General features: G+C 30.3%; 1 protein-coding gene across 1 annotated transcript; it reads left to right on the top strand.

The window, feature by feature from the left end:
* Positions 1-17,917: 17,917 nt before the first annotated feature.
* Positions 17,918-21,887, top strand: LOC123908675 (small ribosomal subunit biogenesis GTPase RsgA 1, mitochondrial-like). The gene is made up of 5 exons (XM_045959389.1): positions 17,918-18,692; positions 20,115-20,336; positions 20,428-20,622; positions 20,703-20,896; positions 21,492-21,887. Exons 1-5 carry the CDS (start codon positions 18,072-18,074, stop codon positions 21,670-21,672), a joined length of 1,413 nt encoding a protein of 470 aa, XP_045815345.1. The 5' UTR covers positions 17,918-18,071; the 3' UTR covers positions 21,673-21,887.
* Positions 21,888-23,730: the final 1,843 nt, after the last annotated feature.

Here is a 23,730-nt window from a genome sequence, read left to right as displayed (position 1 = left end):
GAGAGTTGTAATCTGAAACCATTTTGCTGGTAGAATGGTTTCAGTAAGTTGATTATTAGTTATTTGCTTCTGAAACCATTTAGCTTGTAGAATAGTTGCACATAGTTGTATTCTGAAACCATTTTACTGGTAGAATGGTTTCAGTGAGTAATTTATTAATTGTGTTTGCTTCTGAAACCATTTATCTGGTACAATGGTTTCAGAGAGTTGTAATCTGAAACCATTTTGCTGGTAGAATGGTTTCAGTGAGTTGATGTAAGGTAGTGAAAAATGAGATTAAGGTAGTGAAAAATTGGGTTTTTTTTCTGTGTCCAAATCAAACGAACCAAGTCTCTATTTGTAGAGAAAAAAAAATTATGAATTTTGGTATAAAAAAAATAAATAAAAAATTAATTTATAACGAAATAATTGAGTTCAAAGTATTAAATGGAAAAAAATCACGCCCAGCCAATCAGACAGCGACACGTGTCCTGCTTTTAAAAAGTAGATTCTTCTCTCTCCAGGGTGTAATCCAGTGTGGTGCACGCGCTGGAATCTGATGGATTCGGATGATCTGGGCTGTCTGATGGATCAGACAGTCTTGATGAGATCAGATCTTGGCTGTCTGATGGAAATCAACGGCCTGTAACCACGGTACTGCGGTACGCGCGCGACACTGGATCCGCGTCCATTGATGGTAATTTGGTTAATTAATTAAAAAGAATGGGTATTTTGCTAATTAATTAACTTAGACCCAGTTGGGTCTAAATTAGCAAAGTACACATTTTCAGTTGGACCAAAATACCCATTCTTTTTAATTAATTAACCAAATTACCATCAATGGACGCGGATCAAGTGTCGCGCGCGTACCGCAGGACCATGGTTACAGGCCGTTGATTTCCATCAGACAGCCAAGATCTGATCTCATCAAGACTGTCTGATCCATCAGACAGCCCAGATCATCCGAATCCATCAGATTCCAGCGCGTGCACCACACTTGATTACACCCTGGAGAGAGAAGAATCTACTTTTTAAAAGCAGGACACGTGTCGCTGTCTGATTGGCTGGGCGTGATTTTTTTCCATTTAATACTTTGAACTCAATTATTTCGTTGTAAATTAATTTTTTACTTTTTTTTTTATACCAAAATTCATAATTTTTTTTTCTCTACAAATAGAGACTTGGTTCGTTTGATTTGGACACAGAAAAAAAAACCCAATTTTTCACTGCCTTAATCTCATTTTTCACTACCTTACATCAACTCACTGAAACCATTCTACCAGGAAAATGGTTTCAGAGTACAAATCTCTGAAACCATTCTACCAGCTAAATGGTTTCAGAAGCAAACACAATTAATAAATTACTCACTGAAACCATTCTACCAGTAAAATAGTTTCAGAGTACAACTATGTGCAACCATTCTACAAGCTAAATGGTTTCAGAAGCAAATAACTAATAATCAACTTACTGAAACCATTCTACCAGCAAAATGGTTTCAGATTACAACTCTCTGAAACCATTGTACCGAATAAATGGTTTCAGAAGCAAACACAATTAATAAATTACTCATTGAAACCATTCTACCAGTAAAATTGTTTCAGAATACAACTATGTGCCAGAATATTATCTACTATTTTCCTGGTATAATGGTTTCAGTTAGTTGGTTGAGTGGTGCGTGTTAAATTACAACACACAAGTAACGTATTTAGTAGACAAAAAATGAGATTAAGGTAGTGAAAAATTGCATTTTTTTTTCGGTGTCCAAATCAAACGAACCAAGTCTCTATTTGTAGAAAAAAAAAATTATGAATTTTGGTATAAAAATAAAAAAAAATAAAAAATTAATTTACAATGAAATAATTGAGTTCAAAGTATTAAATGAACAAAAATCACGTCCAGCCAACCATTGTGTGACACGTGTTCTACTTTTAAAAAGCAAATTTTTCTCTCTCCAGGGTGTAATCCAGTGTGGCGCACACGCTGGAATCTGATGGATCAGGATGATCTGGGCTGTCGGATTGATCAGACAGTCTTGATGAGATCAGATCTTGGCTGTCTGATGGAAATCAACGGTCTTTAACCATGGTCCTTCGGTACGCGCACGACACTGGATCCGCGTCTATTAATGGGTATTTTGGTCTAATTGAAAAGGTGCACCTTGCTAACTTAGACCTAACTAGGGTCTAAGTTAGAAAACCCCTGTATATATATATTTAAATTTAACATAATACAAAATATTAATTGGATGTCAGTGTCGATACATCTTCTATTCTTTTAATTAATATTTTTTTTTATTATTATTATATTATTAAATAATAATAATAATAATAATAAATGATAAAAGTGAATTGATACCATGAGTTATGAAGGACGGACTCCGACACAGACACCGCGACACGACACGGACACCACGACACCGCTAATATAAAAAATATAGGACACCGACACCGCTACATATTTATAAAATATATAAATTGATAATCAAAATATATACATGTAAATCTAATTTGAGCAAGTTATATTTTAAAAAAAATTTAAAACAAGATATGATAGTATTTTACCTTTATTTATCCATCTACGATCGAAAAAATTAAAAATATCGTAATCAAAATGTAATGTCTTCAATCCCACATTGATCAATATTGTTGTTTCTACACATCTTTAACTCTTGTTGATATGTCTAATATGTGCCTAAAGAGAGTATAAGCAAAGAAAAAATAATTATTTTTTGGGACACTTGTCCGACACGTGTCATCCGAGTGTCTTACAGGTGTCGGACACCGATCAAAGAAGTGTCAAACTAAAGAAAAAATTGAATTTTTTCCGACACCGATATGAGCTATCCGACACGTGTCGGACGAGTGTCATACGAGTGTCGGACACTGACACGTGTCGGACATCGCGACACGCCTAATCATAGAGGTATCGGTGCTTCCTAGATCATGAGTGTAATATAGTTTTAGTGTCTCTTTGACCCTACTAACTTATTTAGAGAGGAACCTGAACTCACTTATTTAAAGACTTAAAAGTTACTATATTAAGAATAAAGTAAAATAAAAACTTTAAACTTAAAGTTGAAGTTGTTTTGTAATTTATTTTTTTTTTTAACTTAATTATCACTTTTAAGTTAAATCTATTTGATAAAATATTTTTATAAAAGTTTTGATATTTTAATATTTTAATTCAAATTTATCAAAAACAATAGGCTTGTGAAATTCATGTTTTTTTAATAAAAAAAATTATACTATGTAGAGATGTAATTTTTTTTAAAGACGTAATTTTCTTATAATGCAAATACAACATAATTCTAAAAGTGTAGGAAATAGTCCATAATTAAGAATATAAATCATCAAAAACTTGAACAATTTTGTTTTTCAACAACTTTTTGGCTATTGTATGATAATTAAACGATGATTCAATTTACTTTATTTCAAACATTAATGCCTTTAAATAGACTTACCATAGAAATCTAGTTAAAATAGGTTAATAACTAGCTTATCATAACTTCATTATCATTTAATTTTAAAGATAATTATCCTAATAATAACAAACTTAAAAAAATATAATAACAACTAATAATAACAACTTAAAAAAGATAATTATCATAAAAAAAAATAAAATTAAGTCACTTATATTGTGTTTTCTTCATTAAAAAAAATAAAAAAAATTCTTATTTTAAGAATTTTATCAAAATTGTGTTTGGTCATACTTCTACTTAAAAGAAATACAGAGGTAAAAATAAGTAGGGTCGAATAGACACTTATCCTAATATTTAATGAGAATTCATTATTTTAAAATTATTGTTGCAAAATAGATTTAAATTCATTCATTGTCGCCGCCATCTCCTCTATTTGATTTTTTTTCTCCTAGTTTATCAATTAGAGAAGGGTGGTTTAGTATCAATTTTGATTCGGAATCACCCCTCTTGATCGTTTTTTATTTTTTTGTATTCAAATAAGTGTTACCCACATATTTTTAGATTTTGTTCGACTCTTCTTCTTCATTGCTTTTTTTTTATCTGTTGTTGTTTTAATATCGTCTTAGTGCGGAGTTTTAGTTTTGTCCTGTCTTAGTGCGGAGTTTTGGTTTTGTCCCGTCTTAGTACGGTGGTTTTTTTGTTCATATTTGCATGTTTGCTTCGACCTAAATTAAGTGCAGACTCAATGACTTTAACGTTGTCAATGTTGCAGATCTGAATGCATGACTATTCCAGACATTTTAATTTTGTAAAATTAATTGTAGGCTTTGTCATAGACATTAGGTCGTTTTATTCTATTAACTCGGATGCTGTGAGACTATTTACAGATTCATTCTTATTAATTTTTAGCGAAATTGAACATGTAATGATTTTGATTGATGTATTCCCTTTAAATTTGCCAAAAAAATTGTCATTCATTGTCAATTTCTTTGAAGGATTTTTAATATTATACTATTTTTTTAATATTTGTCAAAAAGAAAAAGATTTATATTATTATACTATTTTTTTGTACAATATAATATTATATTATTATTGGTAGTATTTTGTGACACGATGAAACGATAATATATCATGCCATGTCTCATTAAGAAAAAATGATCTTACAAGATAAGAAGATTTTTTTCTTTTTGTGAGACCAAATGATCGACACGCGCTCCTCTTACAAGTTTTAATGGTGTTGTATACCCAAATTAAAAATCAAACTCCTTGGTTGAGCTGAGTAGGCCGAATTTGATCTCAATTCAAAATTAAAATGAATATACTTAGTGTCATATTATAATAAGAAGTTAAGCAATTGTTGATTGATTATTTACTAAATCAATTTGATTACTTATTTTTGACCAAAAATCAATTTGATTACTTGGTTATTACGGTATATAATATTAAAAAGTTTGTTGACAAAATTACAATTATAATACTTTTTCATTTTCAAACGGAGCAGGTAGTTGTGTTGTGTGTTGGTGATCTTTGTTTTTTTTTTTGGAAGGATTGTGTGTTGGTGATCTTATGGCTGGCGTAATATAAGATCCGCATCTTATTTTCCTGAACTTTTTTTTTTACAACAATAAATCTAACACATTTTATTAATCAAATAAATATCAATACAACGAGGAATCGACTCAAAAATACGACAATTAGTCATAGAATAGGCCACCATTGCTAAAGAGTGAATAAGCATATTCGCTTGTCATTTAACAAACTTAACATCAAAGTAGTTATTCAACCTAAGTAAGGATTTAATGTGAGAAATCAAGATACTAAACTCAAATAAACCAACTTGTCTATAAAAAATAGCATATACTATTATTTTTGAATCACTTTTAAATATGACATGAGATAAGTCCTCATTGAAAACCAACTTTAGTCTAAAAATTCATTCATTGTCGCGCTCCAGTGCGTTGTTCGTCGTCTGATTGGTACGACATTTTAGATTTTCAGTCTTGTTGTGATGTTCGTTTAGTTTATACTGAAATATCAATTGCATATTCAATCAATAATTTGGATGTCAACGTTGCAGATCTAGAAGTATGAATATTTCAGTCACTTTGATTTTATGATATTATTTGTAGACATTTTACAGTTGTATGCAATTAACTTGGATTATGTGTGTTTGTTCACAGATTCATCTTTTCATTTTAGCGAAATTAAATTTATAATTGATCTGATGATAATTAAATAAATTTAGTTTTAATACAAACTAAAACTACGGGTAAGAAAAATTTGACAACGACTAAAAATATAATAAAAATTAAGTAAGATCTAAAGTTATAAGTCGCTAGTTTCATATAACTAAAAACGGCGAGTTCTAGGGTGCACAAGTGGTTTAAGTCTTCCACCATGCACCACTTACGAATATTATTATAACGAATACGAATTTTACAAAATCCACCGTTAGATTGAAAGTTATAATATAGATCATCCATAATTTTTTTGTAAAAAATTAAAAATCGTTTGATGTGTTATTGAGACGCATCAAAATTAATGGTTTATGAGTTTTAATTGAATACTGTTAATCTTGATGGGTCTCAATGGCCTATCAAATGATTTTCAAATTTTTTAAAATTTGACATGGATGATCTATATGATACAAATTTTCAATCCAACGATAAATTTTGTAAAATTTGTATTCGTTACAGCGATATCACTAACTTGTTCACCATGCACCACTTAATGTGGTGGTGCATGTTAAACAAAGCCACTAAAAACATATTTAATTCAAAATTAAATATATGAACACCTGTTTAAACTTTAAAATGTTCGAGTCATTTACCTTCTAGACCAACCATATATACTACTATAGATTGTAGTTTACATTATAATATCTCCGTCCTTAATTATAAGACTTTGTTTGACAAAAATGTACTATTTATTTACCTTATTTTGACCGTATTTTTCTAATAATATATAAATGTAAATATTAGCATATAATATCTTGTTCAATTTGTTTTGATGGACATTTTCAAAATATTAAATTTTTATAATTTTTATTAATAGACAATTAAAGATATTCTTGATCAAAATTGTGCATTAACGTACATGCAGTGGTCAAACAAAGTCTTATAATTACAGAGGTAATATAAGGCTTCATTAAATTTATGTCAGAAAAAAATTAATTAATTATTGTGAACTAACAGTCACGAGTAATTAGAGTTTAACGCATGTTTAATTTGTGCAATATTTATTTGGATAAAAATGGCTATTGTACGGGTCGTTATGACCATATTTTTAGCAGTTACACTTTATTAATTAAAATTAAAAAAAAATTAATTGTTATTATGAGTTAGTAGTATAATTTGGGTACAAAAGAGGGGCGAAGTCCCAAAGAAATAAAGAAATTTTCAATAAATTAAAAAATAATAGTATGTTTAAATATGTAAAAACAAAATACATAAATTGTGTTAATTAAGAAAAAGTGAAAAAAATAATAGAAACTTATCCCGTATAAGATAGTTTATTTTTTTTAAAAAAAATTATATCGGTTAGAACTTATCTGGTATATACGATAATTATTTTTTTTTTTAAAAAAATTGTTATTAGTTAGAACTTGCCTCACATTTGATAATCATTTTAAAAAATTTTATCAGTTAGAAATTGCTTTGTATATTGAAATTCTGGTATACAATAGACAAGTGTTGTCCACGATGTTCAGAAACTTTTCGTAACACTTATCTTAGCAGTAAGAACAATAAAGCAGAGCATTAAAAACATATACTGAAAATTATAAACAACACACCATAATTGTTAACCCAGTTCAGCATAACAGCCTACTCTAGGGGCATACCAAACAAAGGATAAAGTCCACTAAATAGTATCAATTCGAAGACCACACAGCAAACTCCTCGTTTACGATCTTCTCACTTAACCACTACTCGTGCTATACTTTCTACCTAAGACTCACCTAGGTATGAGGGCCTCCTCAACAACTCCCTCTTCAATCACAGACAGCGATTGGATCAACAGAACAATTCTGAATAAACTAGAAGATACACTTCCATGAAATTAATACCTAGCCAACACCCTTGACTAAGTTCACAATTTGGAGTTGCTTAAAAGCTTCCTCCAAGTACAATACTCAACTCATTACCTACAAGTTTCTGAGTGAGGACATAGTGACCATCTCACAACCCGAGTGATTCACTTTACACCAACTCTCCTAGAGAGTGGCTCAAAGACACGAAACCCTAAAAGACTGCATCTTTGATATTCTATTTCAACTTCGGTTTCGGTGGAGGTACTCTAGCTCAAACCTTGAATGTTAATCAAAATGTTTTAGTCTGGCTCCCTTCTAAAGTCAGTGACATAATACATGATCAAAAATGGAATATTCCCTTTCATTTGGAACTGCTATTTCCTACTCTTAAAAACATTGTTCAGAAGGTCACTCTTCCTGTTGAACCATTGGAAGATCAACTTTGCTGGAACAATGATTCTTCAGGTGTTCTTACCATGAAAGATGCTTATGATTTTAAGAGACTTCATTTTCCTGTCAAAGCATGGGCCAAAACCATCTGGTGCAAAGAAGTGCCACCCTCAAAGTCCTTGCTAGTTTGGAGACTGATGCAAGACAAGATCCCTACTGATGATAAACTCATGGAGAGAGGTTGTAGCCTTCCTTCTATCTGCTCTCTTTGTCATATTTGTTCTGAATCTACTTTCCATCTATTCTTTGAATGCAATTTTGAGGTTAATCTTTGGCGATGGTTAGCTTCTATTCTAGGCAAGGCACTTCATTTTCAATCTTTAGAGGATATTTAGAAGTTTTGTGATAGCTCTTGGACACCCCAATACAAAGTTGCCATCAAATCTACTGTGATCAATATTATGAGTGTTATATGGTTTGCTAGGAATAATGCTAGATTCAATAACAAACCTACGCATTGGAAAGCTGCAGTGAATTGGATTCAATCCAATGTCTCTTTGGCTGGGAATAAAACCAGCTGTTGCTCTTATTCTTCCATCACAGACTTCATAATTCTAAAGAAATTCAATGTGTCAATCCATCCCCCAAAGGCTCCGGTTATTAAAGAGGTCATTTGGCATCCTCCTTTTGGCCAATGGGTAAAGTGCAACACTGATGGAGCTGCAAATAACATCACAGCATCTTGTGGAGGTATTTTTAGAAATTGTAACTCTGAGTTTCTTTGTGGCTTTGCAGAAAATATTGGCCCAAATTCAGCCTTCATAGCAGAGCTTTGTGGAGCTATGAGAGCAATTGAGATTGTTGCTAATCATAATCGGCATAATCTTTGGCTAGAGTCAGATTCTTCTTTAGTAGTACTTGCTTTCAAATCTCATGATTTAGTGTCTTGGTCTTTAAGTAACAGATGGTTTAATTGCTCTAGGCTTCTTAGAAACATGAATTTTGTTGTATCTCATATAGAGAGGGGAACCAATGTGCTGATGGACTTGCTAATGTTGGTCTTAGTATAGAAAATTTCACCATTTGGTATGAAATTTCTCAAGCTATTAGGGACAGTTATTTTGCTAATAGATCAGGTAGACCTAATTTTAGGTTTATCAACTTTTAAGGGAGGTTTTGGTCTAGTCCCCCTCCTTTTTTGTAAGCTCTCTCTCCTTGTTCTCTTTTATATATATATATATAATTTTTGAGGTAGTAGCACTTTGCTACTCCTCCTTTTTGGCTAAAAAAAAAAGGCTGGCAGGACCTACCAATAGTTAATTGGTTCGGTAGTGATTGACGCTGGATTTGTAGGGAAGATTACGGTTTGATTCACCGTAACTGCAATCGGGAGAGGGTTAAAATCAGTTGATGTAGAACTGATCTCTAAATCAGATTAAACGGTCCGATGAATCGAATATCAGTGGTGAAAACAAAAAACAGATGCAAGGGCCTAAATGACCAAGGATAATCAAGACAATGCTGTCAAAAAACACATGATCAAGAAATCTTATCTCTATTTTTCTCATTCTTGATTTCCCGACATCTAGAAAGAGAATCTTAGATTGTTGTTACTGCTACTACCAGAAAGAAAGAATCTTAGATTGTTGGGTTCTGTTGTATTAAGACGTGCCAGCTAATTAAAACCAATGAATGCAAGAATGAGAATCTGTGATAATCTTCTTAGTGTTTCCCAAGTCAAGGTGTGAGAAATCTCATGTAGTTTGGATTGATCCAACAACTACAACGAGACTGCGACATTTGTGGATGAACAACCGCAACTTATTCTTTTTTTTTAATTGTAGTTTTGTTCCCTATTTTTATTATTTTATAAATTTGGTTCTCCTATTTTAAAATAGAAAATTGCAAATTTGATGGTACATGTGATAATTTTTAATGTACTGGTACATCAGGTAACTAAATTAATATGTAAATGAATATTTTTAAAGAAAATCATTTTGCTTATCAATTAATATGTAAATGAATATTTTTTAAAGGAAATCATTTTTCTTATCATTAAAATAATTATAGTAACTAAATATTATTCATCAAAATTGTCAAAAATATTAAATTTGATATTTTTTGAATTCTTATTCATCACTATAGTCAATATTGAATTTTTTTCTAAGAAAATATTAGAAAAATTAGTATCATGCTTATAAACAATATATTGTGTTTTTTTTTCTTGTGATATTATTATTTTTAAAATATAATAATCGCTAATAGTTTTTTAATTCATAAAAAAATCGTTAATTTATCAATTTACTGACTTGATGTACCGGTACATTCAAATTATTCGAATGTACCGTAGAAGCTCCCATAGAAAAATGATAAATAATGTTTTCGGAATACTAGTTAAGCTTATTAATATGTTAAAAATATACAAAGTTATCTTTGTAACATTTACTTTACCCTTAATTTCCTTTTTAAATATGTTTCACAAATGTCTTGGGGCATTATGTGGTATGACTCGTTAAGATATGATAGTTTGGTCCCCCTATCATAATTTTTAACTATAAATGACGTGTAGGGATGACAAAAAGGGTCAACCCGCCCTGGCTCACCCTGTGATTAACTCATCTAAAAAGAGGCAGGCGGTGCGGGGCAGGCTAACTAGTGGTGGTGAGTTGAACATCTCATTCCGCCCTTTTTCTTGGTGGGATGGTGGGTTGGCGGGAGTGCCCGTCAATAAAAAAATTTAAAAAATAAATCAATAAATTTGCAAAATTATCGTAAAAATTTGTAAATAAAATAAAATTAAAAGAGATCTAGGAAAATCAAAATATAATTAGCAACCAATAAGATAAAAAAAATAAAATTATCAAACAAAACTTCAAACATCTATAATTTTATTATCATGCAGGATAGTTACTAGTTAGTACAATTTTCTTTTTACACATTTTTCTTTAATCAATCAAGAAACCAAATAAAATTAAAACTCTCTAATTTGGTACAAGATGTGGGATCTGGATTGCCTACAATAAAAATATCACACAATTAGCCGCTATTTTAAATCACGACCGTTGATCTTTAATCAGACGACTGTAATTATGCAGCACAAATTTCTATGATTTTTCACAGTTTAAGATCTCAACCACTCAGTTTTGATCAGACGATACTGGTCAACTACCGCGTGAAAACCGTGAGATAATAGACAGCAGAAAATCTGTGTCACAAGATGTGCACCATAATTATAAGTGCTTAGTTAGTTGCTTTGTTGCCAACAACAACACAACATGGGGTTGTTGGGGTGGGAGGTCACGTTTTAAGTCAACTAACAATATAATTTCAAAAGGAAAAAAAATACTAAAGAATGGAGGGAATTACCAATTGGAGCTCAGAAATTGGTAAGGAGAAAACGATGATAATGCTTTTATTTCTATTTTTATTTTTTTAATTTCTAAAACACAATACTCCATTGATAGAACATAGAAGGCAAAGAGGGCCACTAAACTACAAAATGATACTACTAAGGAAGGAGTTTAAGTTCTTCGTTACTATCTTTGTCAAAAAAAAGTTCTTCGTTACTATCTTAAGGAAGCACACTCTCACTATGTGGTTATTCCTAATTTAATGTATTGATTTATCCAATATTTTTAAAGTTTCGGGAAAAGTTGTTACCGTGGTATCAGAACCAGTTTGACTTGGTGAAAAGTAAGATTGATTTTCGATGTTTGATCAATGATGTGAAGAGTCTCCTAGCTACTAGGAAGGGAATGTTAGGGTATGCACTTGAATTAGAAATCTATATTGAATGAAAAATTAGATAGGTTGAGTCACATGTATGTGATACAACTCATATAAAATGTTTAGAGATTTTAAGTGAATATGTAATGTTCATAATCACTAACATGATTGATCTTAGTTTAATATGATGATCTATTCAAGTGTTTTAAGACTCCTCCAAAAATTATAATTAACTTACACTAAGTGTAAGAATATAACTAGAACTTTGACCCATGCGGTGCATGAGTCTAATTAGGTGTAATATGTAACAATAAAAAATAAAATACAAAAATTCTAAGAGCATTTTCAATAAGAGTAGTATAGGAAATTTCATGGACTAATTATTCTATATTTGTTAATGTGCTTATTTTATATTTTATATATTTTTTAAATAGTTTTGGAACCCCATCATTTTGTTTACTTATTAAAAAAAAATTGCTGATAACTAAAGGTTAAAAAATTGATGATAATTAAAGGTTAAAAAAAAATTAAAGACATAATCAAGAACATAAACTTAAGTAGACATCCATAAATAAATAAAAATTGTGATTAATTCCGCCGTTCAAATTTATTGAAAACAGGGTTAACATATTAGGATTCCTAAATTCTTTCATAATTGAAGCACATGTTTTAGCGGTTGAAAGGTTTTATTGTAAGTAAGGGATGCAGGTTCGATGACAAATATGTATTTTTTTAATATAAAGCTGCAATAAAAAGAAAGAGAAAATGAGAGGGGAAAAAATTTGGTTTAGGGTTAGCTTATGTTAGCAAGCTTATAATATAAGAGATTATCGGTTTTTAATTGTTTAAATTGTGCAATGAAAATTGATGGTGCTTAATTGTCGTATGAAATCTTTCCTATGAAAGTTGATGGAGCTTAACACTTTGTGGACATAATTTAAATCACAATTGGTCTGCTAGTGCATATTGTATCAATTGATCATCGGTTAATATTAAATCTGCAATGTTAAAATCAAAGTAATGAATGTGATTAATGACATGACTATGGTTGTGTTTGGTTGTATTGCAAAAAAAAATTGATTTAGCAGAATTGAGTTTGATAATAACTTTCTAAATTACACGTGATAATAACTTTCCAAATCTCACATGATAATTATTCTCTAAATTTATGATCCGGTAGAAAAAAATCATTGATCAAGAAAGACATAAAAATATTTCGTGATGAATAATATAGTCAACAATAATTTTGATATGATATACTTTTAAAATTGATGGTGCTTATCAATTATTGCACACAATTTTAATCACAATTGATATACTTGCCATAATGGTTGGAAATATTGCCTTGCACTGAAGGGTTGCGGGTTCGAATCATAGTCAAGACAAAATTGTATTATTTTTTAATAAAAATTGGAAAATAAAATGGAGGGAAAACATGGAAAACAAATTAGGGTTTAAAGTTTGCTTATGTATACAAACTTATAATATAAAAGATTTCCCGATTATCGATATGTTGTATGTAATAGAATATAAGAATAAAATAGAAATTGTTTATATATTTAGTGGACTATGATTTGATAATTCCCCAATAATGTTATGATAGATATTTATGGTGTCTTGAGTTTGAAATAGAGCTCTTCTATTTATTTGTGTGAGTTTCATGTAATATTGTTATACACAATTTGGTGGAGTCTATGCACCCAGAAAATGCCTCGTATATTAAACTTGATCATGTCATTTAAGGGTATCTTTAGTTCGATAAGCAAAAAGACTAACATAATATTCTAATATATAACTAACAATTTGCCATTAAAAAAAATATATTTAGTAACTTCAATAAGCTAGCTTATAACTTATTGTCAGAGACGGACATAAGGGGGGGGCAAGTAGGGGCTGAGGCCCCCCCCCCTCTTGTCATATTTTTTTTCTTCATAATATACTTGTTATTGATACATACTACATAAATTGATATTTGAGAGATGTGGTAAAAGATTAGTAACGACTGTTTGGTGCAAAACATGCAGCCACAATATAGTAATTGTAACAATTTACTTTAAAATATTTTGATAATATATATTATACACTATTAAAGTCCAAATTCAATTCTTCACCCAAAAAAAAAGTCCAAATTCAATTAAGTTAATTCTGATTGTTTGCTATAAGTGAAAAATTATTTTCTTGCTATACGAAGATTGTGAAAAATAGGTTGAGAAATAAGATAGAAAATGAATTTCAAACTAATTAATACGGTTCAGTTGTTGATGAATTTTATAATATAGAACAATATCGTGTACAATTTAGATAAACAATTTAATGTATTTTTTATTTTTTATTAAGCATATTTAAGTACTATTATAATTATTATGATTTATTTAATTATTTCGGCCCCCCATTTTATAGATTCCTAGATCCGTCCCTGCTTATTGCATTAGCTTATAAGCTTGTTTGATAAAATGTACTTGTTTGGTAACGATTATCTAAGTAGCTTATAACATTTTTTACATATGAACGTATAGCTTATAACTTTTTTACATTTTATTCCATATTTATCCTTATTATTATTATTTTTTAAAATTTATAATAACTATCCACTAACCATGTACTTTTATGTCATTTTTATTTGTCGTTTTAGAAAAAAATTATTTGTCTTTGATAATTTAAGATTATATTTTGTCGATTATATCAATTGTCTTACCCTTTTCAATAAAACTAATTAATGCTATATATTTGGAAAACAAAAGTTTTTTTTTGAATTTTTTTTTGTACATAACATATTAATTTACTTTTTTTGTGCAAAAAAACAGGTACTATTTATTGGTGGATTAAAATTAGGGTATAATGGGAAGATAAGGTGCAAAAATACATTCTCTTAATTTGTTGTTACTATTCTAAAAAGACAAATAAAAAGGAACAGAGGGAGTAATAATTAATTAAGTAGTACTCCTCTGTTTTTTTTGTCTTTTTTCAAATATATAACATTAATTAGTTTTATTAAAAATATAAGAGTATTTGACAAATGATATAATTGACAAATTGTACCCTTAAAATACGAAAACGACAGTTAAATTGAAACGCTAAATTCGACAAAAATGAACACTTAAAAAAAAAATAGATGGAGTATATTATTTTTTGTTTATAGAAATATAAACTACAAAATAACATGCCATAAACATTTATGATTTTAACAGGCAAAAGAATAGTTAGTAAAATTTCTACCAAAAAAAAAATAGTTAGTAAAATAAAATTCAAACAATTGTCACATATTCTATGCTAATTAACATTCTTTTCTTCATTGTGTCAAAAAAAAAACCGTTTTCTTCATCTCAACCACTAGTAGAATTCTCCCCGACTTACAACCACCAACAACTGTTACGTGTAAAAAACAAACCAACTCTAACTCCATGCTGGCCTAGTTGTACGAGAATATCACCCATAAAGGAATCATACATCATAATCATCATCATCATCATCATCATCATCATCATCATCATCATCATACTCATCATCACCATCATAATTGTCATCATCATCAAATGTTGAACTACTTGTCGTATGTAATAAAGTCCCGTCATGCGTAATAAAGTTGTCCTCATCAGGGGCATCAAACGTCAAGAAAGGTCCGTCGTATGTAATAAAGTTGTCCTCATCGGACAAATCTAAACTAGAGATTGAACGGTCATCTAAGCTGGTATTGAAAGATTTTAATTCTAATGACTCATGTTGAATTTGGATAAAGTCGGGGATGAATGTGATTTCCTTCTCGTCATCATAAGAGGATGGTAGGAGGTCATTTGAATTCGAATTTAGATTAGGGATAAAAGTTGAATAGTCTTTTAAGCCGGAATTGCAAGATTTTGATTTCAATGACTTATGTTGAATTTGGACAAAGCCAGGGAAGAATATGATTTCCTCCTCGTCATAAGGCGATGGTGGGACTTCAATTGAGTTTGAATTTAGACCATAAATAAATGTTGAATAACAGCCTTCTAAGCCAGTATTAAAAGATTCTATTTTCAACATTGAAAGCTGAATTTTCTTCCTTGAAAATTTGACTGTTCTGACTACAAACACCACCAACTTTGACTAATTTTACCTGTATTACTCTTCAAAGTCAATAAAAGTTGAACCAAGTTATTATAATTTTCATTTAAAAAAATTAGTTGAAAAAAAAGTTAAATGGTTTATATGTTATTAAAATTAGGAACCAACTTTGATAGTGTAGTTTCTCAGCTTAAAAAAAAGATGACAAATTGAAAACAAAACACCTTAAATCTTGGTGAATATAATTTTTTTTATTTTTATTAATCAAGAAGATAATAGTTAATAATATTAATATTATTTTTTATTCAAATTATACCGTATATATAAAAACAAACCAAAAATTTGGTCAAAAGAGCTAATTTATAGTATGAATTAAAGCTTGTATATATATAGGGTTTGCTAATTTACTCTCAACTAAAAACATGTGGGAGTAAGTTAGCAAGCCTACCTACTCCCACATGTTTTTGACTAAAAAACCATTCCAATTATTTTAAACCATTATTAAATTAAGACTAATTTTGTAAATGTGACTTAATTTTGTTTTTTTAAAAACAAACATCTGATAACCGTTTCCTTAATTTTCGTAAAATTTTTACATCAAGTTTAATTGCATTGCATTTGTTCATGATGTGATTAAAATTGCCACCGATTGGTTCGAGGTAGATTGAGGGGAGGAAAGGGAGGGAAGGGTGTAATCTCTACAAAAAAAAAGATTTCTTTTTATTAAATCATTTTTTAAAAAAAAACATTTTTTATTCTAGAAAAAAAGAAACAAAATTTAAAACAATTTTTTTTAAAAAAATGTTCCCTCACAATTTAAAATGTTCTATGAATTTAAAATATTCCTTTTGTCAATTTAAAACATTTTTTTTAACCAATCAAATCTCTCTAATAATTGAGATTTTTTTTTGTTTTTAATTTTTTTTCAAGAATAAAAAATAAAAAAAAAAATTAATAAAAGAAATCTTTTTTTGTCAAGATTACCCCCTCACCTCCCCTCCCATGGGCCCGATTGGTTCGAGGTAGATGTAGGAAATGTGATGGGAATAATTTTGACAAAAAAAGATTTGTTTTTATTAAATCATTTTTTTAAAAAAGAAAACATTTTTTATTCTTGAAAACCAGCCTAATGAATTAGAAGTAAATAACATGGGAGATAAATTACGTAAATTTAACTAGCCTAATGAATTAGAAGTACTTCTTATTTTTTTATTTATTTTGTTTACGACGGAATTGAGGATCGAACTCAGGATCACCAGTAGACCAAATCCAATGACTTTAACAATAAAAGGTTATATGAATTACTAAAACGATATTTGTGAAATTTATTTATCAATCTCTGGTATTGTGTATAACATATTTATTTAGTACTTTTGTTGCTAAAAATCCTTCACTTAAGATTTTCATAAGCTATTACGTAAACACACAAAAAAAAAAAAGTACATTCAGAAATCTACTTAATCTTCTCATGATAATAAATAAAGTAACTTGTATATGCATGTGATCAAATAAATAAACAAAATAAACATGGTGAAAATTTTTAGAGAAAAAAAAAGAAGTCAAATACATATATAAGATGAGTTAAAAAGCTTACCAATTGTTCTTCAAAATCTGAAGTCCAATCCTCTTAAAATTCTGATGTACTTCTTTAACTGATCATGAATTCATATTTATAGATTATTTTCTTTCTTATCTTTTTGTAACAACTTTAGAGATAATTAAGGTAATTATCTTATTTTGTATACTCATTTTGTTTTTATAATTAAGATAAAAGATAGACTATAATATTTAAAACTAAAAGATAAACTATAATCTAAACAAAAAAAAAAATTAACTATAATCTAGACCGAATGAAATAAGATAAGCTATAATCCGTTACTTTTTTCTTTATTATAAAAAAAAATCTGTTCATTTTTAAGGGGTTAGTTTTAAATGAATTTCATATTTTACATTTTATTGCTTCTCATTATTTAAATATTTAATTTTTTTTAAAACATAATTAAATATTTTTTTTAATAATACTCCCTCCGTATTTTTAAGTGCCCATTTTTTTTTTTTTTGAAAATTAAGTGTTCATTTAGAATAGTAATATCAAATTAAGAAAGTGTATTTTTCCACCTTATTTTTCTATTATACTCTAATTTTAATCCACTAATAAATTCCTATTTTTTTCACACACTTTATCTTTCCGATAAATTTAATATATTTTATACCAAAACAATTTTTTAAAAAAACTAATTATCCAAATATATAACATTAATTAATTTTATTGAAAAAAAAAATTTCCGTATTCTAATTTCTAAATTAGCAATGGTCGTTTCGTTTAAACAAATCAAGTCACGAATAACATTCCTCTGTCACCAGTCCTCACTGACACACACTTGTAAGAAAACAACTCAAAACTGAAAATAATCGCTTCATATCTCCGCTCACTCACTCTAACCGTTTCAGTTAGCTCTCAATTTTCGATCATTCTCTCTCTCTAGCATGTCACTCGCATCGTTCTCCATTATCCGCCACCACCGCACGGTGGCTACCGTCGTCCCTCAACTTCTCCGCCGATTCACTTCCATTTCCGCCAGACAACAAAACCCTAAGCACGATGCCCCAAGCAAGAATCTCCTGAAAGCAAAACACACATTGAAAAACTTCTCCTCTCTCGCTCCCATCCTATCCCGCGAAGAAAATCCTCCTCTCTCCGAATCTCAAGCCATCGGCGTCGTCGCTTCATCCCAAGCCAATTTCATGCGCGTAATCGTCCAACCAGAACATTCTGGAACCTTCCACGATTCTTCCGGAGGTTTGGAGCTTCTGTGCGTTGTGAGAGCTTTACTGAAGAAGATAAAACGTAGGGTTATGGTTGGTGATAAGGTTATAGTAGGTTCTGTTGATTGGGTGGATCGTAGGGGTATGATTGAAAACGTGTTTCAGAGAAATTCTGAAATTCTTGATCCTCCTGTGGCTAACGTAGATCATTTACTTGTTCTCTTTTCGCTTGATCAACCCAAGCTTGAGCCATTTACTCTTACAAGGTTCTTGGTGGAAGCTGAATCCACTGGGATTCCTTTCACTCTAGCGCTTAACAAGACTGAGCTTGTGGATAAAGAGGTTTGCTATCTTGCCACAATGACATTGTGATTATGATTATATGTAGTGTATATAGCCTCGTATTAGATAAAAATTATGGTAGGTTAGATTATTGATTGGATAAACAGCTTATTTGCAGCTTATAGCACAAACATTTATCATGATAAGTGCTTATGTATAAGTTTACATAAGCTGTTTTTATAGTAAAAGATAAAATATAGATAAATTGTTTCTATATATACTCCGAGCTGTTTTCGTAAGTTATATTGAACTTATGAAAATAAGCTGAAAAAAACTTATAAAAATTGTCATACGTTGTTTTCATAAATTCCCCCAAACAGTCTCACAAAACTTCTGCAAGTAGATAAGTTCAAAGAAGCCAATCCGAACAGGCCCCTATTAAACCAAGTTTGGATGTGCTTTTAGATAACAAGAGTTAAGGCCTGATTGGATAAACGGCTTAGTTAAGCACTTATGTTATAAGTGCTTGTGTATAAGCTATTTTGATACCAAAGAACAAAATAAGTCAAACTGTTTTTATGAGTTATTGTAGAGAATTTGTGGATAAAAGCCAAAAACAACTTATGGACATGTCATAAGCTGTTTCCTCAAGTTCTCTCAAACAGAGAAGTAAACAACCATAACAATTTATGGATACAAGAAGTAAATAACCATAACAATGTTATTACATGAGATTGCAATGGCATTGTGATTATAATTAATTTTATGTAGTGTATAGCCTTGTGTTTGATAAAAATTATGGTAAGGTTGGATGTGCTTTTAGATAACAAGAGTTAATGCCTGATTGGATAAACGGCTTAGTTAAGCACTCATAACATAAGCGCTTATTTTATGAGTGCTTATGTATAAGCTATTTTTATACCAAAGAATAAAATAAGCCAAACTGTTTTTATAAGCTATCCCAAAAAATTTATGGATATAAGCTGGGAACAACTTATGGACATGCCATAAGTTGTTTCCACAAGTTCTCCAAACAGTTTCATAAGTGTTTTTGTTGTTAGATAAGTTTAAATAAGTCAATCCAATGAGGTCCTTATTCAATTGAGATACGTGCTTAGTTCTTAACAGTGACACTTTTATGAGTTTGTACTTTGTATGTATGCTAGATGAGTTAAATGAGCGAGCTTCTTAAATAATTTTAGGAGGGGAATAAACTGATTTCAATTTAGCAGAACTTAAAGAAGAGTTTGTTCAAGATGGTTCTTAATCAATTTATATGAAGTTTTCAACTTCGCCCTTATTATGTAAAGATCCATTTGATGTTCGAAGGAGTGTTTACCTTTTACCAGAAAGCTTTAATCAATGTTTGGTTGTTGTGTTTGGCTTATGAAAATAATTTAGTTTTTCTTTGCTATGCTGCTAACTTGGAAAGCGACTGTGATCATCTTTTTATGTGAAGTAATTGCCTTCACTCTTGTGTAGGCCCTGGATTCTTGGAAGGCTAGGTTTCGTGACTGGGGATACCGGCCAATTTTTTGCAGCGTTGAATCCGGACATAACCTTGATCTTCTTGCGTTCCAATTGAAAGATCAAATAACAGTGCTTGTGGGTCCTAGTGGAGTTGGGAAGTCTAGTTTGATCAATGCCCTTCGAAGCAATCCTCGTACTTGTGATACTACAGATGGGGAGAATTGGTTTGAACCTGTGCGTTTTTTGTTTTCTCTCGACTCTTTATGTCTCTTATCTTGCATGACTTTGGTATTTGTATCACACGTGTGCCTGCATTGTTTCTCAGATTTTAGGTAGCAAGTGGTTTGATGACCAACGAGTCGCAGAGGTTTCAACAAGAAGCGGCAGGGGGAAGCATACTACCCGTCATGTCTCTCTGCTTCCATTATCTGGAGGGGGTTATTTTGCCGATACTCCTGGATTTAACCAGCCTAGTTTGTTGAAAGTGACAAAGCAATCTCTTGCGCAAACGTTTCCTGAAGTTAGTAAGTTTGTGTTATATCCAACCGTGTCCATACAATTTTTCCTATTTGAATTGTTTTGTTTTTTTGCCTTATTCAGATCAGGGAAATGCTTGGTGGAAATGAGCCTAAAACATGTTCATTCAACAATTGTTTGCATCTTGGTGAACCTGGCTGCATTGTAAAGGGGGATTGGGAAAGATATCCATTCTATTTTCAACTTCTTGATGAAATTAGAATCCGAGAGGAGTTTCAGTTGAGGACATTTGGAACTAAAAGAGAAAGCGATGTAAGGTATGAAGAGCAATTTGTCTTTGTGATTGATAATCAATGATTCTCAGTTTTAACTAAAGAATATGATACTTTGATCGAAGAATTCAATTCTTGGATTTCTTTTTGGGGGTATAATTCTTGGAATTTTTATATATTTATATTAGTTGTCCATAAGACGAGCATTCTGGGCTGTTTTTGTGATCATGGACATGAGATGCTATACATAGTTGAAAACTGATTATTACTTTAGATTCAAACATGAATTTCATTGATATAATAGCATTTGTTTTTCAGCCCAAAAGAAGCTACTAAAGTGAGTGAGCAATTTTTAAATGGCTAGGGTCTACTGTAGTTGAAAAATAACCACACACACTCAGAATAAATTATGGAATTTCCACACAACAATGCAAAAGATTTCTAACTTGGATATGAGTAAGAAATTTGCAATGCAACTCAAACTATGCAAAAGAATGCAATAAGGTTTCTAACAAGAAGTAAACAACCATAAAAATCTTACATGAGATTATTATGTTTTTATTTTGGGAAATTGCTAAATCAATGACCATACATGTACAGTATTTGGTTATTAATACAATTATATTTTTTTCTTTTTCAGGTTAAAAATAGGAAATATGGGTTCTAAGCAAGCAGAACCACGTTTGGAGCTTAAGAAGCATAGAAGACAATCTCGAAAGAAGACTAACCAATCTATTTTAGATTATCAGGATGATGACGACAATTTGCTTGACGAGGACAACGATCCCTTTTTAAATGCTACGAGGAATGAAAATCCTTAAATTTTCATTAATCCCTAGAATACTACTGATTGTAAATAGTTCCTTTTGGCATGTATCTCTAGGTCAACTGAGTTCTCATTAGTTCAATCTGAATTTTTTCACTTTGGTTCAATCTTGTACAGAGTCTGTAATGACATTAACAAACACACTGTTTTGGATCGTGATGATCCTTGCTGATTGCATATAGATAAAATTACAAGCAACATTCACAGTTCTTTTGTTATACGATTGTTTTAGGTTAGGATAGAGATATTATTTGACTTGTTACTTGAGGAACATGGAAAGAAGATTTTTGGGCCTAGCTAATAGGTAGAGTATACACTTGGTCCAATGTAGCACAAACACCGGATGTCGAGATACTCGGAGTATAACAAGTAAAACTTTTTAAGATGCTTACAAGGGCATATATATATATAGAAAGCAAAAACTCACATCTGGATACATACTCTCTTCTTTCACGCAAATTTCAACCTTTGAAAAGAATCATGTTCTTCATTCCAGTCTAATACTCATTGACCCAGGGATCTAGGTTTACTCTGCATATAAAATTCTTTCCTTTTTTTATGTCATTATGATCTAGAGATTATTCCAAATATTATTTATTTTGCTAGTTTGTGTAAGAGGGAAATTTGCTAATCTTTGATTTTCACTTTGTCACTGAATTGATGTTTTGATTTTCACTTTGCTGCTGCCTACTGTAAAAATGTTATTAACAAGTCTTATGTTTTGGCAATTGCAAGTTTGCTGTGCTTTGAGTTTTGACAAGTCCGAGGTCTTTGTCAAGTTTCGTATGTTTTGGCAATGGCAAGTCTGTCATGTTTTGAGTTCTGACAAAGTCTCATATGCTATTAGCAGATCAATTATGTTCACTTTGGCAAGTCTGTTATGGATGGTAGTTTATTTTATAACTTTATATTTTATTAATTATGTTCACCTTGGGTATTATTCCTGATGCTCATATATAACACACAATTTTGAGAGATGTGTTGAGGAAACGGTTATTTGAGCTTGTTTTGGCATTGTATAATACTCCCTCCGGTCCTTTTTATAAGGAACAATTTGGAAAAAAAATTTGGTCCTTTTTATAAGAAACAATCATTAAATTTATTCTTACAATTCCATTTCTACCCTTATTAAATTGTATCCATTCCAAAGTTATGCATTAATTAGAGTGACATACTCCCTCCGGTCCTTATTATAAGGAACACTTTGGAAAAAACACACATACCAAGAAACCTTATCTTTCTTAATAAAAATTCTAAAATTTTACAATCTATTCCAAAACTAACCTTGGTGTATTAATTTATCCTTAGGGAATATATCACTCTAATTAATGCATAACTTTGGAATGAATACAATTTAATAAGGGTAAAAATGGAATTGTAAGAATAAATTTAATGGTTGTTTCTTATAAAAAGGACCAATTTTTTTTTCCAAATTGTTCCTTATAAAAAGGACCGGAGGGAGTATTCCCTAAGAATAAATTAATACACCAAGGTTAGTTTTGGAATAGATTGTAAAATTTTAGAATTTTTATTAAGAAAGATAAGGTTTCTTGGTATGTGTGTTTTTACCAAATTATTCCTTATAATAAGGACCAGAGGGAGTACTATGGTTAAATGCAATGTTGTTCTGAATGATTATACTTATAACATGTTGATTGATGAGTTCTGTAAAAGTGGTAACATCACGTGATGAAAGAAATAAATTTGGAATTTTTATTTTTATTTTATATACCTACACACTTTTTTTTCAAAGTGTTCAGGTAACAAAAAAAATTAGAAACATTTTACATACCTGAACACTTTTTCCAAAGTGTGTAGGTAACAAAATAAATTTAGAAAATTTTTACATACCTACACACTTTTTTTTTCAAAGTGTTCAGGTAACAAAAAAAATTAGAAAAATTTTACATACCTGAACATTTTTTTCCAAAGTGATAAATTAGAAAAAATTTATATACCTAAACACTTTTTTCCAAAGTGTTCTGATAACCAAAAAAAATTTTACATATCAGAAAACTTTTTTTCAAAGTGTTCCGGTAACCAAATTTTTTTC

Source organism: Trifolium pratense, linkage group LG2 (assembly GCF_020283565.1).
Source record: "Trifolium pratense cultivar HEN17-A07 linkage group LG2, ARS_RC_1.1, whole genome shotgun sequence".
NCBI lineage: Eukaryota > Viridiplantae > Streptophyta > Magnoliopsida > Fabales > Fabaceae > Trifolium > Trifolium pratense.
The sequence above is the reverse complement of the archived record's forward strand: the minus strand, read 5'-3'. Positions and strand labels throughout refer to the sequence as shown.

Excerpts from the sequence above, each read along its gene's own strand:
- LOC123908675 (XM_045959389.1), top strand. The coding sequence starts at position 18,072 with ATGTCACTCGCATCGTTCTCCATTATCCGCCACCACCGCACGGTGGCT. Across the intron at positions 20,623-20,702 it reads TTGCGCAAACGTTTCCTGAA|ATCAGGGAAATGCTTGGTGG; the intron begins GTTAGTAAGTTT and ends TGCCTTATTCAG. Across the intron at positions 20,897-21,491 it reads AAAAGAGAAAGCGATGTAAG|GTTAAAAATAGGAAATATGG; the intron begins GTATGAAGAGCA and ends TTTCTTTTTCAG.